Source organism: Rhinolophus hipposideros (assembly GCF_964194185.1).
Source record: "Rhinolophus hipposideros genome assembly, chromosome: 20".
Lineage (NCBI taxonomy): Eukaryota > Metazoa > Chordata > Mammalia > Chiroptera > Rhinolophidae > Rhinolophus > Rhinolophus hipposideros.
Window position 1 is genome coordinate 8,766,772 of NC_138066.1, and position 16,776 is coordinate 8,783,547.

Sequence of the window (16,776 nt, forward strand, 5' to 3'; positions counted from 1 at the left end):
CTTAGAATGTGTTGTGAGAAAAACAGTAGAGATGGCATGAGTCCCTGTCGCCAGGATGATTCAAGAACAGGATTTGAGCTCATGGAAGGTACAGAATCTGGTGGCTAATCACTGACAGGTCTGGAGTGGAGTCGTGGCACCATCCTGAGGAACAAGAGCCAGGAAGGAGCAAGGAAAAAGGTGTGTCTGGAGGATGCCCACTTAGCTTAGCAAGCCCTGTTGATTCCGGACAAATAATGACCAGCCTTCCTCACCTTTCTTTAAAGTGAGGGGAATGAAACTATGGGCATGTACTGTCTTCCTCTTCACCTCCTCACTCCCCCAAAAAAGAGAAGCACCTTATCTGGTTGGTGGGACTAGGGGGGAGGTGATCAATTCAGCCCCTCTTTGTTACTCCTTTCTATGGCCTACAGACTAGCAGGCTGGCATTCTCTCTTATCTATACCTCGAGGTTCCTGGAAACAGCTCCATCTCTGCAGGTGGAAGACTGGGACATATATTCCATTTAGAGAAGACGCACATTTGTAGCCTTAGATCTAAGCCTCTTTCTTTTGGACCCTCAAATTCTCCGTTTCCCCAATGCAGAAGGCCTGCAATTAAGGAGATTTGCCTTACTAGGGGGCAGGGGCATTTAGTTCTGGGGAACCTATTCAAAAGCTCATATTGGACTCATATCTGAGCCGCATCCTTTAATCAGTAAAGAATCATCTAATAAACCTAATATTTTGATCTCTTTCTGCCTCAATCCTCAGTCTACTTTTCCGCTGGAGTCTCCAGTTGGGGGTGGAAAAGGAGAATTGGTATCTTTAGGCTTTAAGACTGTTACACAAAACCCCTTAGGCTACAAAAAAAGAGAGAGGCATGAGCGCAACCTGAAGTTCACTCCTTACATGGAAACAATCATTCAGGAGACAGCACCATCTTTCCTCCTGATCATGGCCTTGACTCAAACAGGAAAGAGGACATTGTTTGAATTTATGGCAGGATGAGACTCCAAGCATGAGACTCCAAGTTATGTCCAACATTATGGACATAACTCCCTGAGGGAGTTAATAGTATAATGGGAGAGACACTCAAAGAGATCACTGTAATGTGTCAAAGGGTTGATGGGGTGTCAGAGAAAGAGCGCCCAGGCTGTTCTGGGGACCAGAGAAGATATCCTGCCTAGGATGAGCAGGAGTTGGCCAGGTGAATGGTGAGTGGTGAGGGGAGAGTGTCAAAGGGTTGTACAGGCCGAGGGCTCAGCAGGAGCAAAGGGTAGGGTGTGTGCTAGAATGACAAGCAGAGGCTCAATGAGGGTCAGGCCACACCGTGAAAGAGAGGGGCCAGACCAAGGAGGGAGGGCTTGGATATGTGGACTTGTCCCCTGGGCCACCTGAAGGGTTTTAAACAGACAGGTATGAAGCAGATGAATGAGAGGGGTGCTCGTCTGGAGGCCAGTATGTCAGAGCAGAGGCTCCCAGGGCATCCCGCTAAGAGCTGATAAGGGCCTGAACTCAGGCAATGGTGGTAAACATGGAGAGGAAGGAACAGGTCTGAGGAAACATCAGCATTCTGAATAAGACTTGATGATGGATTGATTGTAGGAAACAGCAAGAAGGAGGATTGAAGGATGATTCCAGGTCACCAGCTTGGGTTACTGAGTCGATAGCTGGTGGTCACCATTCGGACACAGAAGACAGGAAGAGGGAAGGCTTACGCAAGAAGAGCTCAGATTGGCAAACATTTAGTTTTCATGTCTATGTGACATTTAAGTAGGCTGAGCAGCTCTGTGTCTCAGAGAAAAATCTGGGCTGGAGAGATAGATCAGAGCGATCTGGACCTAAAGCAGGAGGTAGTGTTAAGGCAAGATCACCCAGGGATGGAACATGGAGGAAGCATGCAGTGGGCCGGGGTAGGATGCTGAGGACCCCAGAGAGGGACAGGAACACTTCAAGGAAACAAAGAAACTTCCAGGAGACAAATAAAATGTGGTGTATACATACAATAGGATATTATTATTCAGCCTTTAAAGGGAAGGAAATTCTGACACACGCTACAATACGGATGAATCTCGAGGACATTACCCTCAGTGAAGGAGGCAGTCACAAAAAAACAAATACAGTATGATTTCACTTCTATAAGGAACCTAGAGTAGTCAAATTAACAGAGACAGAAAGTAGAATGGTGGTTGCTAGGGACTGGAGAAGGGGAATAAGGAGTTAGTGTTTAATGGGTAGAATTTCAGTTTGGGAAGATGAGAAAGTTCTGGAGATGGATGGCGGTGATGGTTGCACAATAATGTGAATGCACTTAACACGATGGAACTGTGCACTGAAAAATAGTTAAGATGGTAAATTTTATGTTATATGTATTTTGCCACAATTAGAAAAAAAAAGAAAGAAATTTCTAGGAGAACAAGAAAATGCTGGGATAGGAAAGCCAAGAGTAGAGGGCTCTGTGAAGGAGGCAAGAGATGGACCACATTAGATGCTGGGAGGAGCTATCTGAGTTTGGTGGGGGTGGGGGTGGGGTGGAGGCCCCACTGCAGTGACATGTTGGATGGACAGAAGATGTGACCAGAAGGGTTATGGCCTCAAGGGAAGGTTTCCTTTAGTATGGTCAACTTGCTGTGCAACTAGACTTTTCCAGCGCTTCTTAAACTACCTATGGTGACAGACTCGTTTCTTGATTTGTTTCCAAACCCCTACCGACTAACACTTGTGTAAAATATCATCATAAAGTAACGAGGGAGAGGGGAAGGGAAGACATAAAAAACACAAGTTCAGTTTTAAAAAAAAAACTATTATATTCATCGTATTTTAAATTGTGCTGTCATATTGCTTTAATACTTCTAAATGCTTCCTCTCAAGTTCCTATTATGGACTGGTGACAATCAACAGGTAGACGGACACCAGTCTGTAGGGCACATTTTGAGAAGGAAGGTTCTCTTCTCCAAGACAGAGTGCTGTGAGGGGGCCCTTCTCGGAGTCCCCCACCCCACTGCTGGGCTCCCTCTTCTATCAGACCCACACAGAACCTGGCTGACATTTCCTCTGCCTCCCTAATTCCGTAAAGTAGCAGCTAGCCAAAGAGAATGCAAATGGGGAGTAGGGCACAGAACCTTCTGGATTGCCTACCCTGGTTCCTGGTCTCTTTATAAATGGAGGGCCCTTCTCTACTACAATTCTGATAGCAATTCAGATTCTGACATGAATTCAGATGTGTTTTTTTCCCACACCACTAAGCAATTAATTCTGACAATATCTACCTAGAGACAGCATCAGATCCCACAGGTTAAGGGCTCACACCTACAAGACTGCCCCACCCACTTCAGACACCAATAGCAAATCTAGGTTATCACCTGTGCTCTGACCGACCAGCTTTAGATTGGAGGGTCCAAGGATCCCCTCCTTGGATTCAGTTAATTTGCTTGAGTGACGCACAGGACTCAGCGAAAGAACAGTTTACTAACTAGATTACTCTTAGGCTGGTGCAAAAGCTATTGTGGTTTAAAAGGTTAAAAACAATTGCAAAAATCGCAATTACTTTTGCAGCAACGTAATAGTGTATCATAAAACAATATAACTCAGGAACAGACAGGTGGGAGAGATACACAGGGCAAGGCACGTGGGCAGGGGAGCAGAGCTTCCGTGCTTTCTCCAAGTACCATCCTCCCAGCACCTCCACGTGTTCATCAGCCTGGGAGCTCCCCAACCAATGTCCTTTGGGGTTTTATGAAGGCTTCATTACGTAGGCATAAATGATTACATCATGGGCCAGTGGTGATAGATTCAACCTCCAGCCCGTTGGCCATTAACCAGCTGTACGAGTATGAGCAAGTTAACTAACCTCCGGGAACTTCAACGTCTCCTCGTCTTTAAAGGAGCCATGACAGTACCTCTCTAGACATTAGCGCTGCAAGCACAGAATGTGAATAAGGACCTAACATGGCGGCTGGTACCAGAGAGGTAAGTGACTGAGAGTAAAGAAGATTATAATCAATTTTATGGATGCGTAGCCTCAAATGAGAATATATTCATTCTCTTACCAAATCTGGAACATCCTCTTACCTGTCAACTGCCCAGTGACAGAGGGGTCGACTGTCCCGTGGGGATAAGTAGCTGCAAGTCGGGGATTGTCCCACAACCCGGATGGAGAACAGCGACCCTGGGTTCTGCCAAGACAACCGAGGAGGCGGGTCATCATGCATGTTGATTTAAATTAGACTCTTACGTGAAAATAAATTAATCAAAAAATGGAATCCTTTTCGTTAATAGTCTATTTTGAATATTCCTTTAATAATTAGTATTTAAAACCTAGAGATGTAAAGCCTTCATTTTTTTTGGACGATACACACTGTGTCTTTTAATACAGTGATCTAATAACACTGTTTAACACATTAAATTTTCCAAAAGGATAAACATGTTTTTAAATAACTCATGTGTAATTGGAGCAGATGCTGACATGGTGGATGTAAAAATAAGTCAATTACGTTAATGAGTCATTAATAGGTAATTTAACTTATTTTAAGATAATTATCGTCACCAAATTGCCAAAAATGAGCCACTAATCTAAAAGCAACTTAGTGTATATTTTATATACCAAATACTAAGTAAATACTTCAAAATAAGCCACATAAAGGAATACCAACTATGTTTTTATTCTAAGATGTATGTTTTTTCATACTCTAACTTTTCTAAAATTGAAGTGAGTCTTAAATAGCATTATTGACGATAGTCAAAAAGTAGAAGCAACCCAAGTAAAAAATCAACAGATGAATGGATAAACAAAATATGAAAAATATACACTATGGAATATTAATCAGCCTTAAAAAGGAAGAAAACTTTGGCACATGCTATAACATAAATGGACCTTGAAAATATTTTGTGAAATAAACCAGACACAGAAGAGAGCAAAGTGTATGATTCCACTTATATGAGATATACCTAGAGTAGGCAAATTCATACACAGAATGTAGAGTGCAGATTTACCAAACGCTGTGGGTGGGGGGATGGGGAATTGTTTACTGAGTATAATTTTTGTGGGGATGATGAAAAATTTGGGGGTATAGTGTGATGGTTATGCAACACTGACTATAATTAATGCATACTTATGAATTGTTAAAACAAATAAATGTTATATATATTTTACCACAGTTAAAAAAAATCAATAGATGCTCTAAATAAAGGAAATACAGTTCTTAAAATTGTCACTGATGAACTTGGCTACAATTAGAAAAAAAAAACATTTTTTTCCAAGCTCTGACAAAGGTAAAAGGCAGACATCACTACTTAAAGAACACTGATGAAATATAGGTTTAATTCAGACAGGGGAACAGGAGGAACACCTTATAATTCCAGAAAAGAGGAACAGAGCATGGGGAGACAGTGTGACCCAAAACATACTCAGAAAGTAGCGAGTCGACTCCTTTGGCTGTGGCAACTGACATGCAGAGGGAACAATGGGACAGAAGGTAATGTGACTACGAACTTGGTTGTAGAGGGCCTCATGTGTGAAGTTTAGGAAGTGTGTATGGTTAGCTGGACTGAGCTGACCAACAGCTTGCTTCAACAAAGACAAAACCAATGTCTGGAAGCAAGCTGATTTCAGAGGCTCTGATTAGGGCTGGCCATGGAAAGGTATACAGTAAATCCTTACTTAAGGTCCTCAATAGGTTCTTGCAAACTGCAACTTCTAGTGAAATGATGTATGACAAAACCAATTTTACCACAGGCTAATGGAAAAAACAAGAGTTAACTTCCTACAACATATTTCTGGTCACAAAAACATCACCAAACTTCTGGGGGGGAAAAAGACCCAAAACACTTCGAATATTAAATGTTGAAATAAAGGCAAGCCATACACACATTTAAGAAAGACAAATAAAAACAAGAGACTGATTTTCCAGTTCAGAGTCATGGGTGGCTGGAGCCTATTCCAGCAGCTCAGGGTGCAAGGTGGGCACCTACCCTGGACAAGATGCCCTTCCATCACAGGGTGCACTCACACCCACACCCACATTCACTTGGAACGGGGCAATTTAGACATCCAATTCACCTCATGTGCACATCTCTGTGACATGGGAGAAAACCCACACAGACATGGGGAGAAAGTGCAGACTCCACACTGATATTGGCCCTAGCCTGAAATCAATTTTTTTTTCTCACCAATGAAACAACATTGAATGAAGCAATGTTATTCAAGGACCTGCTGTATTTTTCAAGGAGAAGTTAGTTAAATCTGGGAGTAAAACTCTTTTTCCTGGCACCCGTAATGGAGCTTTGCTGTTTGGATGGTAACCTAACATAATCAAGGGCCTACACTGCATGGAGGCAGCTCACCCTGCCTGCACACAAAGTTTAGAAAGTGACCGTAAAAATGCCTTGGCAATGATAAATCTCTTTTTTTAATAATTCATTCAAATTGAGCCTGTCCGGAAAATTGGTCATTTTTGTAAGTGATACAGTCCTGTCCTCTATTCTGGGCTAGGGAAATTCATTTTAGAACCTCCAATATATGTCCACCACTTTCAATCTCAAGTTCAATGTAGTGAATTCTGAATGTATTCTTTTCAAATGATTACTCTGTTGTGCCAGGAGTGAATATAGTGCCGAAAGCATTATGGGTTAAATGGATAGGCTAGCCTGGGAACCTCACAATCATTCAGAATCATTATTCCTACACCATCATTATTCCTACAGAAAATCATGCCCACCACATATATACCAATGGTTCTGTGGGAAAGCATCCATAGCTGAGTTGGAGGTTGCCTGTATTAGAATTTTGCTGGCTCCATTAATTGCTTGATTGGTTTCTAAAGTCAAAATAACTACAGAGGTGCAGAGGCCAAAGTGCACATGTGACCAGGTAGAGAATAAAGACAGCTGAGTTCAATGTTCACATGAAAGTGGCTTCATTCACTTTCAAGAATCAGGAGCACAGGGTTTGGGGGAAGGCTAAAGCTATTCCTAGAGATTCTGACCTACATAGAGAGAAGTTTGTGTTTCTAATTTGATCAAGGTGGCAGATGGGCTAGGCAGAAGAGACAGCAAAATCCCTTAGAAATAAAAGACTGGGAGGAATGAAGGGAAAGTATTCAAACGAGTGATATGTGGTGTAAATCCTGAATCAAATGTATGGTTTTCCCTGAGCATGAAGGAACATGAAGTATGAAGAATTACCTCTGCGATAAGGTTGGTACATCCCCCAAATGAAAAACTCTAAGAGAACAGCTGGGGAAAACAGCATTCCAATGCTACTGACCTGTGCCTAAAAATGTCAACATCTTCTGTGCCAGGCAGCCATCAGAATAGTTTCTGATACTACGGGGGCTAAAAGGAAGGGTTTTAGAATAGGTTGTTTTTATTTGAAAACTAGCAATCTGAGAATAAATAAATGAGCAAGGCAAAACGGTGTTTTCCCTTGAGTTTCCCATCTTAGTTTTTGAAAAACTGAACAAAATCATTTTAATATCTAGGTGTTCATATTTGGACATAAACATCAATTTTAATATTCTACAGAAATTATATCTCAAGTCTCTTGAATTTTTTGATTTAAATATAGAAGTTACAATTTATCACAATATGCTATTCTCTAGGAAGAACTATGGTAAGCCATAAATATACAAAATTGAGAATAATGTAAATCCCACTCTATTCCAATGGTGTTTTGTAAGAGTGAAAGAGAAAAAAAAAATCTCTGTCCATAAAAGGTGTTTTGTAATGCCACCAAGAGTGAAACGCTACAGACCACAAACTGTTTTATTTCCTTGAACATAAATCAAAGTTGTTTTAGCAAATAACAGGAACACTCATTAACAGCAAATTCTTGTCTCTCCTGAGCTATTCCTAGTTTCCCACCCTCATCTCCAGCCCCACCACACACACACACACACACACACACACACACACACACTGACCTGCACGGGGGCCTCACTCTTCATGAGATATCGGACCTTACTGAGAATGCACTGCTGGAGCTGGACCCAGGAAATGGTTCTATCTTCCTTTATCAGAAACGGTGGCCCAAACCTGAAAATCCAAGGCCACCAGGTTATTTCAGTAAAGGAAAAACCAACAATACCCAACAGTCAGGAGCATTTGCTCTACTCATACACTCCTTTCCACTGGATAAGACCTAAGTACCAAGCACAATACAAAATTGTCTGTCAGAGAACCTTGTTGGAAATGCAGACACTGGGGTGTAAACAGAGGACCACAGATGCAAAGCCAAAGAGAGACCTCCTTCCAATGTAAAAAAATGGCTCCGAATGATCAGCCGGCAGGGAAACGCTCTTCCCCACAGTAGAGTGGAGTAAGAGAACATTGGAGCCAGAGGAAAGCAAGGCAGAGATAAACCCAGAGGGAACTCAAGCTGACACTTTTTGTGTGCATCAGAAGTAACCTCATAACTGGGGACTTTTTCATATCCCCATCTGATGAACACACAGGAGTGAGCCTGTAGCACTGAGAACCCCCAAGGTGGCTATGGCCGTCAGTCCCAGCTAAGCCATGGGACCTAGTGGACAAATCACTGACCACTGAGTGTTCCACAGCCACACTATGCAAGGTTACATGAAGATCCCGTGGGATAAGAATGTGAAACTGTTGAATAAACTTTGCTACAATGGCACACATCTGAGGTGGTGTGTCTGGATGGGCAAGGGTACTATGTTGTGTGGACAGATGCATTTATTTACCTTATCTTCTCCTGTGAGGCATTCGCGTTGCTTCCAATTTTTTATTTAAACAATGCTTGCTTATAATAGGAGCTACATATATTCTTATATGTACACCTTTGGGTATGGCTAATTGTTTCTTTGGGATAAAATTCCAGAAGTGGAAACATAAGACGGAAGCTATTTATTTCCCAGCCGCCCTCCAGAAAAGCCACACCGATTTGTCTGTCAGTCAGGCACATGTACTGTTCCCTTGACACTTGCCCAGAATGAGTATTATCAGTTTTCAAAAGTTCTTTAACAATCTGAGAGGTTAAGAACAGCACGTTGCTATTACAATCAAAATTTCTTCAACTACTATATGAAGTTGAATATTTTAACCTAAGCTTGTATTTCTTCTGTGAACTAATATTAATCTCTGTGGCTTGTTTTACTAAATGAGAATTTCTCTCAATAATTTGAGAGCTAAGTTTTATGTGAATGGATACTCATCCTTTATCTGTCACACGATATAAATATTTTTCCTCATTTGTGCTTTGCCTTATTTACAAATATATTTAAAACACTCGCCTTTTCCTCCATAGGCCCTGCCTTAGGTGTTAAAATAGCACCCCACCCAAAGACATAAATATGCCCCTACATTATATTCAAGTTATTTTATGGTTTCCTTTCCTACAATTACCTCTCTAATCAATCCAGAATTTATACAAGTGAATTTATGGTGGGACTACAAATTTGATTATATTAAGAAAGAACTCAATCAGCCCAGACTTTTTGATGTGAATAATTCATTCTCTCTAGTAATATAAAATGTGTCATTTTATCATATAATAAATATTTAAATACATTTTGGCCCATTTTGTTTCATTGATTTAAGTGTCTATTTTTCTGCCTTTATCACAATATTTTAATAATTAAAGCTGTTCTGTTTTAATAGAGCAATTCTTCTTCTTCCTTCTTCCCTCCCCCAATATTTTCTGGCTATTCTTACAAGTTTATTATTCCAGATAAATTTTACAAACGTTTTATCAATCAAAAAATGTTTGGAGTTGTATCTTTTAAAAAATTTATTTGGTTTATGTAAGAAAACTACACTTTTGTATATTTGTTATGTAACCAATCACTTTCCTGAATTTTTTCATTAGTTCTAATCACTTTCATGTTCTTGGTTCTCTGGACATTGATATAACCTGCATATAGTGATAATTTTATCTCCTCCTATGACCAGTTTCTTTTTCCTTGTCTTACCGCCGAGGCCTCACAACACCGTATAAAATACTACTGGTGAGAGCAATAAAAATTGTTCCTGAAATTAACAGGAAAGCTTCCAATATTTAATTGTTAAGGATGATGTTTACCATCTGCTTAAGGCAGCTATTTCTGATTTTTGATCCGAAAGTACCCTATTCCTTCTCTTAGTTGATTAATGGATGTTTCATTTTACCACATTAGAATTATTTAGACAGAATTCCAAGTACATGTCTACACATCTCAGACATTATGTAAAAAGGATGAAGTTAAACATACCTGCTAGCTTGCTGCCCTGACCCCACCAAGTTACAGAAGAGGATTAGCACCTTGTTCTCGCTATGGACGGGCAGGGAATACCGCTGACCCTCGCAGGCTGCCAAGCGTGGGGAGACCGACAGACCAGGTGGACGAGCTGAAGAGAGAGAATTACGTTTGTTATTCTTAAAGGAGCTGCTTCACCAGGTCAGGATCCTGGCTTCTCTAGGTCTTCTTCCACTTTGAGCATCTCTTAAACACCCTTTGGAGACACTAGAACACTTTAGGGGAAGAGATATAAGGTTCATGGCACTAATGCCATCCGGCATCTGGCACATGAAGATCATATAAATAGTGAATGTGTGTTGTGTTCAGCCAATAATTTTAAAATAAGGGCAGGGATTTTAATTAACACTCTTCAAAGCCAATCTGAAAAATACTCCAAAATGATTTTTGTTTTTTTATATGCAACCAAAATCAGAGAGCCATGGGGCCTCCACTCTCGTAGAAAGCCAACATAAAAAGCACACAGAGAAGGTAACAATCTTTACCGTTGAGGAAGTAGAGGAATTGGACTTTTTTCAATTTCTAATCATTTCTGAAAATTTGACTTTTAAGGCACAGATGTGTCACCTGTGATTGAATTTGAAACGGTGGTTTGCTTCATGGATTTACAACATAATCAGGACCAGTCAATGTCCTGTTCCAGATTCCTTGCCAAGAGTCTCTCTGTTGACCCAGAGCAACTGCAGACATCTGGTTCCCACAGCCTGCCACCTAGGCTGGCTGAGGATATGAGACCTGTGCCCAGGATTCACTTGGGGTATATGGTAACACTAGCACCTAAATATGGGCCTTCTTGCCTGGCTAATTGGGCCAAAATCTATACTGACCTGCAATGAAAGACTGTTAGAAACTGACCGTCTTAGCCAATCTAAAGTTTGGTAAAAGCAAGCATCGGGAAGTGGGACTGGTAACAAAAAGTCATTTAATAACCTCTTTGCCCATCTATTGATCCCATCTGTAAAAATTTTACTTTAAGCACAGACCTTGAACCACAGGCATCTGAAAACAAAGACTACCCCAGCATCTATTCTGATTAGTGAGTGTCAAAGTATGGTCTCAGGACCAGTAGCACCGGTATCACCTGGGCAACTCTTTATACTTGCAAATTCTCAGGCCCTTCCCCTGACCTATTGAATCAGAAACTTTGTGGATAGGACTCAGAAATCTGCTTACACAAGTCCTCCAAGTGACTCTGATATTCACTAAGGTTTTGAAAACCACTGTGTCAATTGAATGTTTTTTTTTTAATAATCAACCATCTGTACACAAATATCAGAGAAAATAAGCTTGATAGTTCCAAGTACTAAAATCAAATGTCTTATGCCTTAGCACCCAATGAGTACCCTTTCCAATCTGTAACTCAGAATATTTAAGTAAAAGTATGCGAGCACTATTGTACCTGAGAGTATCTCCTGGCCAGCTGGTGGAGGGGCTTGGAAGGCATACACATTATCTCCCTCTGCAATACTGTTCAGATCTTCTTCATCAAAGAAAGACCGCTGGAGTCCACTGGGATACACTTCAACCAAGATCACCTGGAATGAGAAGGATCATTTTCCCTCTTGATTTCTCAAAGAGAACTTAACAAATAAAAAGTCTAAGGGTGAAAGGATTAAGAATACACATTGGCAGTTACAAAATAGTCATGGGGATGTAAAGCACAGCATTGGGGAATATAGTCAATATTGTAATAGTTATATATGGCGTCAGACGGGACTAGACCTATGGAAGGATCACCTCATAAGTTAAATAAATGTTTAAACAGTATGCTATCTTCATGAAACTAATGTAATATTGAATGTCAACAGTAATTAATTTTTTTTTTAATTTTAAAAACTAATAAAATAAAGTAAAAGTGACTGATAGGCTTAAACCTCTTTTACCCTTGCCTTCCTTCTAACTAGTGAGAATAGTATTTATTTTAGTACTGATATACAGTAGGTATAACAATTAGATTGGCTACAGACATCTCAACTGCAACAACAGAATATCAAACTGCCTTATAGAAGGCAAGTTGAAAATCTAAAGTTTAATACCCAGCTAAACCATCACATAAGATGAACATAAAATTATCTGTCTTCTTCAGATAAACAAAAAGTGACCGTGTTTACTGATCTCCACTGAAAGAACTTCTAATAGAATTACCAACTTTTTTCACATTGTGTCATATATGAAAAATATTTTTATGGAACACTGAGGTAAGCAGAAGAAGCTGGTTTCATAGTGGAAAATAGGGGTGACTGCCTTGAAGGTTCTGGCTGTCCCAGACTCAACTTTGTCACCTCAAGGGCTGAAGGAATCAACATCTCAGCACACATAAACCATTGAAGGCTCACTGTCTGAGAAATTCTCTTGTAAAAGATACATTTCAGGGTTAAAAACAAACAAATTGAATCAAAAAGGAAAACTTGAAATGTGAGAAGAAATAATAAACCAAAGAAAATAGTAAACATTGATAAATGGTAAATATATGCATATTATATAAACCTATATAAACCTATAATAACAAACTATACTACTATTACAACCAGGGAGAAAGAGGAGGAGGGATTAAAATACTGGACAACAATATCCATCTATAATATTATCTAAATGAAAAAGATATAAAGGAAATTAAAACATGCCAAGATCCTTGTGTTTTTTGGAAAAATTAACATAAGACTTTGTTACTTATGCATGTTGACAGTTTGTGATAAACAGTAACAGCATAGAAATATAATTATATGACCCAAACCTGAAGAAATAGAATAAAGAAAAATTGCTCAATCCAAAAGAAGCAGTAAAAAAACAAAATAAATAAACAAAAAGCAGTAAAGGAAGGGGAAAAGAAACAAAGGAAAAGCAGAGTGAATAGAAAGCATAAAATAAGATGATATAAATAAGTCCAAATATGTCTATGATCATAGATAATATAAATTGGATAAGATTGCCTGTTTAAACAAAACTCAAAATAGACTAGGTTCCAATCAAAGGGTCCTATTTTCTTTAGGAATCCCAAGTGATACATATCTCGCTGAACAAACACATCACACCTCTCAAGGTCCTGACAGTCCTTTTACTCTCTTAATTATTCAAACTCTACCTCTTTCAGACGTCGCCATTTTGATCTTTTATTACTGCCATTGTTCCCCCCAAGATTTTCACCTACTGTCCTACTCTCTCTCTTACGCTCAATAGATCCCTATAGGACACTTTGAGTTTACAAAGCAAGATATACACATTTTCCTCCACTCGAGACCCTCATAAAAATGGTGGTACAGGTCAGAGGGACTGATTGGGTGGGGGCAGGTGAAGCCCACTGGAATGATAGAAAGATTCAAGTAATCATGGTGGCTTACATGGATGTGTATGCATGTAAAAAAATTCAACAAATTTTAACCTCAGGACATGTACACTTTATTGTATGTGTATTATCCCTTAACAAAAAAGTTAAAAATATTTAACTTGAACAAAATCCCATGAGGTCATCAGGGAAGTATAAAATTTCAATTTTGTAGTTAAAGAAACAGAGGACCAATTATTTTGCTAAAGCTCAAAAAACTAGAAAGTGACTGACTCACAATTAGAACCCCATTCATTCTGAGCCCTTCCCACCATGCCACATTGCTTTTTCTCACCGTCATCTCTATCCTGCACTTTTATGGGGCCCATCTTACAAGTTCTGTCCTCCAAAGTCACAGCAAATCCAATTTTTTTTACCAAGACTCCTTTAAAAAAACACTAGAGCATAGCCATCCCATTTTCCCCCAGCTCTCCCCTCTCATGTTACATATCCTCAGTTCCCTCAGTGGTTCCTCATATTTCATTCATTGTCCCTTCAGTATCCCAGTCTATATGCTCATGAGTGAAAACACTGAATAGTGGCTCAGGCTCTGAAATCAAGTCATCTGTATTCACATCCTGGTTCAGCCACTTAACAGCTGTGTGACCCTAGGCAAGTCACTCAACCTCTCAATGCCTCCTCTTTACATTCTGGTAAAATGAGGATACCTATAATATCTACTTCACAAAATGGTTATAAGGATTCCTTCAGCTATGCATATGCCGTGCATAGAATAGTGCCCAGCACTTTCTAAGCACTACTGAGGGATGGCAATGGTTGGAATTACTATGATGGCAATCATCACGTTCTTGGAGGACAAAGGTGATGTCTTTCTCTGATCATTCTGTGCAAACGCCAGGAGAGGTCAAAGCTCAGTTATCACGAACACCAGAGACTACTAATCAAACAGAAACTCATGAGTTACACTAGAGGAACCTGGGAACCAGAATTTAGCCTAAACTAGAGAACCAGAAATTAGCCGATTTAGCATTTTGTCATCCAGTGACAAGGCCGCATGCAATTCCATCATACCTCATCTGCAGGGACTTGGCCTTCGTCTGCCACCATTTTCCTCAGGGCTGCCACTGTGCTGAGAATCGGCACGGCAAGGCCAACCCGCAGGAACCGCTGGCTCTTAGAGGGGAAAACCAAGGTGACACTCAAGAACCTGAAAAATAGGAAGGAGTCCACGACATTAAAGGACGGACATGGACTGTGGCCAACACCATTGACAGTGGGTCACATTCAGCACTTAGGCTAATCTCTGCTTCCAGGTCCGGTCACTGCATGTTAGGTACACTGTCACAAGGTAGCAGTGGAGAGCCAATTCTCTGAGGGTCTTTGGTGAGTTAAAAAGAAAAGGTATTTGATTAAGAATCAAAATAAATTCTGCGTCTCAAGGTTCTGTTTATTAAATAGGTAATCTTAACGAAAAACAAACTTCAAGTTTGAGAAGCAAAGCAGTCAAGCTTCTTTTTCAGTAGGATTCAACACAATTGATGATGCCTTCCTTTCCTTACTACAATTCTCCCTAGGTAATGGGACATACCGGACGCCTCTAATCCCACCTCCTACGCTCCCCACCCGTGTACCAGGCCTCATTCCTCCCACTCCTGTGTCTGCTGTTCTACAGTGCAGTGATTATTCACACAGCTAATTAACAGAGCTGAGATTTGAACACAGGTAGTCTGGCCCCAGAGTTAGTCGTCCTAACCAATATGCAATGCTGCGTCAAGCCAGGACTCTTAACTCACACCTACCGGTAGACATCCTCTGATGGTATCACTGGTGATAGGATAAGCCAGTGTAACATGTGTGGCATAGACGATCAGTAACACAGGAATTCAGAGCAAAAGGGAGATTAAGTTGTCAGGAAAGGCTTTATGAGGCTGTCATGGTCTTCCGCTGCATCCTCAAGATGCAGGATGTCAACAGAGGACAAGAGAGATGGTATTTGTGGAAGTGAGGAACACAAGGAAGAAATGCCACCCTCCCAATGACAGTGAAGGACACCATCTAGGAGCTCACTAACCTTCCATGATGGAGACATTGGCCAGTTGCCTTACAGTCACCTCCAAGCCCTGGGCTTCTGGAAGGCTGGCACCATGTACTTCTTACTGTTTTTTCTAAAGCTGGGCCTCACCATGATTGTTACCCCATCCTATCTCCTCTTTTCTTTTTTTCTCATCTGCTCCAACAATCCTTTCCCTTTTCCTTTGCTCCTTGGATAAACATTTTCCTACACCTTCATAAACAGGAAAAAGGATTTGGAAATACAGCAGGGATAAGTAGATGGTGACAGATTTTTTTCCCATTTGCCCATCTGACCGAGTGGTACTGATTGGCCCATGCCAGCTTCTAAATGGGCCAAAGACATAAGCCTGGTGCTGATAAACAAAAGCATTATTTGTAATTACTTCTTCAGTTAAAGATGGGACACTGTAACATTTCACTTCGTCACATTCCGTAACTGAAGGTCACCCAGCTATAAGGCTGGTTTCTACAGAACTATTGGCTGAGAAACAAAGGAGAGAAAATTGCAGCTGCAAGGCCAGAAGGTTCCCAATAAAAAGTAGGGATAGGGGTCCGGCCCAGTGTCTCAGGCGGTTAGAGCTCCATGCTCCTAACTCCAAAGGCTGCCGGTTCGATTCCCACATGGGCCAGTGGGCTCTCAACCACAAGGTTGCCAGTTCAATTCCTCGAGTCCCACGAGGGATGGTGGGCTGCACCCCCTGAAACTAAGATTGAACACGGCACCTTGAGCTGAGCTGCCTCCCAGATGGCTCAGGTGTTTGGAGCATGGGCTCTCAACCACAAGGTTGCCAGTTCAATTCCTCCTGTCCCGCAAGGGATGGTGGGCAGTGCCCCCTGCAACTAAGATTGAACATGGCACCTTGAGCTGAGCTGCCACTGAGCTCCCACATGGCTCAGTTGGTTGGAGCGTGTCCTCTCAACCACATGGTTGCCAGTTTGACTCCCACAAGGGATGGTGGGCTGCGCCCCCTGCAACTAGCAACGGCAACTGGACCTGGAGCTGAGCTGCGCCCTCCACAACTAAGACTGAAAGGACAACAACTTGAAGCTGAGCTGCGCCCTCCACAACTAAGATTGAAAGGACAACAACTTGACTTGGAAAAAAGTCCTGGAAGTACACACTGTTCCCCAATAAAGTCCTGTTCCCTTTCCCCTTATAAAAATCTTAAAAAAAAAAAAAAAGTAGGGA

At 41.0% G+C, this 16,776-nt stretch overlaps 1 protein-coding gene across 2 annotated transcripts in view; it reads right to left on the bottom strand.

Moving 5' to 3' along the window:
• The window catches only part of USP43 (ubiquitin specific peptidase 43), a gene marked incomplete at its 5' end in the record, with an annotated part of 54,625 nt that overhangs the window by 15,612 nt on the left and 22,237 nt on the right, over positions 1-16,776 (bottom strand). For both annotated transcript variants that reach the window (XM_081028273.1, XM_081028272.1), the window contains 5 exons: positions 4,053-4,156; positions 7,901-8,012; positions 10,187-10,322; positions 11,631-11,766; positions 14,586-14,721. In XM_081028273.1, the coding sequence (XP_080884399.1) occupies positions 4,053-4,156; positions 7,901-8,012; positions 10,187-10,322; positions 11,631-11,766; positions 14,586-14,721 (624 nt within the window). The remainder of the gene's footprint in view (positions 1-4,052; positions 4,157-7,900; positions 8,013-10,186; positions 10,323-11,630; positions 11,767-14,585; positions 14,722-16,776) is intronic.